The sequence below is a fragment of the Eurypyga helias genome, unplaced genomic scaffold (assembly GCF_000690775.1).
Source record: "Eurypyga helias isolate BGI_N326 unplaced genomic scaffold, ASM69077v1 scaffold3484, whole genome shotgun sequence".
Taxonomy (NCBI): Eukaryota; Metazoa; Chordata; class Aves; order Eurypygiformes; family Eurypygidae; genus Eurypyga; species Eurypyga helias.
Window position 1 is genome coordinate 1 of NW_010248025.1, and position 1,675 is coordinate 1,675.

The 1,675-nt window shown below is 35.5% G+C and overlaps 1 protein-coding gene across 1 annotated transcript in view; it reads left to right on the top strand.

Annotated features, from left to right (window-relative positions):
• Positions 1–894: 894 nt before the first annotated feature.
• Positions 895–1,675, top strand: part of LOC104509085 (short transient receptor potential channel 1) — a gene marked incomplete at its 5' end in the record, with an annotated part of 2,770 nt that continues 1,989 nt past the window's right edge. The window contains 2 exons of the mRNA XM_010150908.1: positions 895–1,070; positions 1,218–1,419. Of these exons, the coding sequence (XP_010149210.1) occupies positions 895–1,070; positions 1,218–1,419 (378 nt within the window). The remainder of the gene's footprint in view (positions 1,071–1,217; positions 1,420–1,675) is intronic.

The window sequence follows — 1,675 nt, forward strand, 5'->3', positions numbered from 1 at the left end:
ATCTCCACTCGGACATCGAGCCGTGATACAATTCTGAACTATGATTTGGTGCAGATTGTGATTCATACAGGATTAGGCTTTACACACACTGATTTATATAAATGTACCTGACCCCATTTTATGTATTTGCATTCTTTATAATAGTATATTCTTCTCTGAAGTTGTAGGAAGAGTAATTTAAATGCTGTGAATAGTTTATGCTGTGTCTGTGTAAAAATTTGTGCTCTACAACAAAAGCAAGTTCTCTGCATTGGAAAAATGCACAAGTGGGTTTTTATTTATTTTTCTAAGATGCTGTATTTGTACTGTTGCAAGCTTTTGTAAATGGAAACTGGTAATCTGAATTTAGTGTCATGTCTTCTATAATTTACACCCTTAAATTTTTATGTGCTTACACACCCACACATTGCATGCATTTGAAATCATACATGAATATACGGTTTTGCAGGTGGGCTTTGGTATACTACTTTGTGATTGGTGATGAATTATGATTCCAAATGTTTTGATTAATTCGGTGTCCTTATTAAGGTTTTTCTTATCTTGCTATGATGGTATGTATCTTCAAATGCATTTAATTTACTGCTTTTATCTATCCTTATTACCATTGATATTACAAATAAAGGATAAAGTGTACATACTATTCCTTACAGTTAATTGAAAGAGATGATCTTGTCAGGTGATGTTAAAACTACTCAATTTCATTGTAACATCTAGAATTGTTTGCTGAAAAGTGGTGCAAGGGCACCTCCTGATTTTGAGATCTGTTTAGCATCTTAAATTTTAAGCTAAACATTTAAAATTTAAATAGGTAATTCTTTTCTTGATTAGAGGCTGAAGGACAGAATACAAACAAAAATAGCTATGTTTTACTAAAACTGGAAATCTATTTCACAGATTTCAATGGGGCAGATGCTACAAGATTTTGGAAAATTTCTGGGCATGTTTCTTCTTGTCTTGTTCTCTTTCACAATTGGATTGACACAACTTTATGATAAAGGATTTACTGTAAATGAAGAGAAGGACTGTGCGGGGATTTTCTGCGAGCAGCAGAGCAATGACACATTCCATTCGTGAGTCTGAGATCTATAAAATAGCTGTATTAATTCCTAGTAACTAAACAAAAATGGAATTTTTCGCTGAAGTTGAATTTACATGAGATAAACTGACTTTTTGTGTTTGCTTTATCTAACCAGAATTCTTTCTTCTTTTCTTTGCAGGTTTATTGGCACATGTTTTGCTCTGTTCTGGTATATATTCTCCCTGGCGCACGTAGCGATCTTTGTCACGCGTTTTAGCTATGGTGAAGAATTGCAGTCTTTTGTGGGTGCTGTTATTGTTGGTACCTACAATGTGGTGGTTGTGATCGTATTAACAAAACTCCTTGTGGCAATGCTTCATAAAAGTTTTCAGCTGATAGCAGTAAGTGGTTTCTGATTAATTACCAATAATTGCTAGCTGTATCTTTTGTATTTTATACAAATTTGTAGACGAATCTATAGGCCTCCATGGATGAGCTCTGTCTGTGAGCTCACAGGGGGCATCTTCCCTTCAAATGTGAACTTTCTGTTCCAAACTGGGTACACGCTGAACATACGCAAGGCTTTGAGAACTGATGGTTTTCTTGATGCAGTGGCTGGTCAAGCCATAAGGGGTGGGGGTTGGGGGGTTTTTAGGG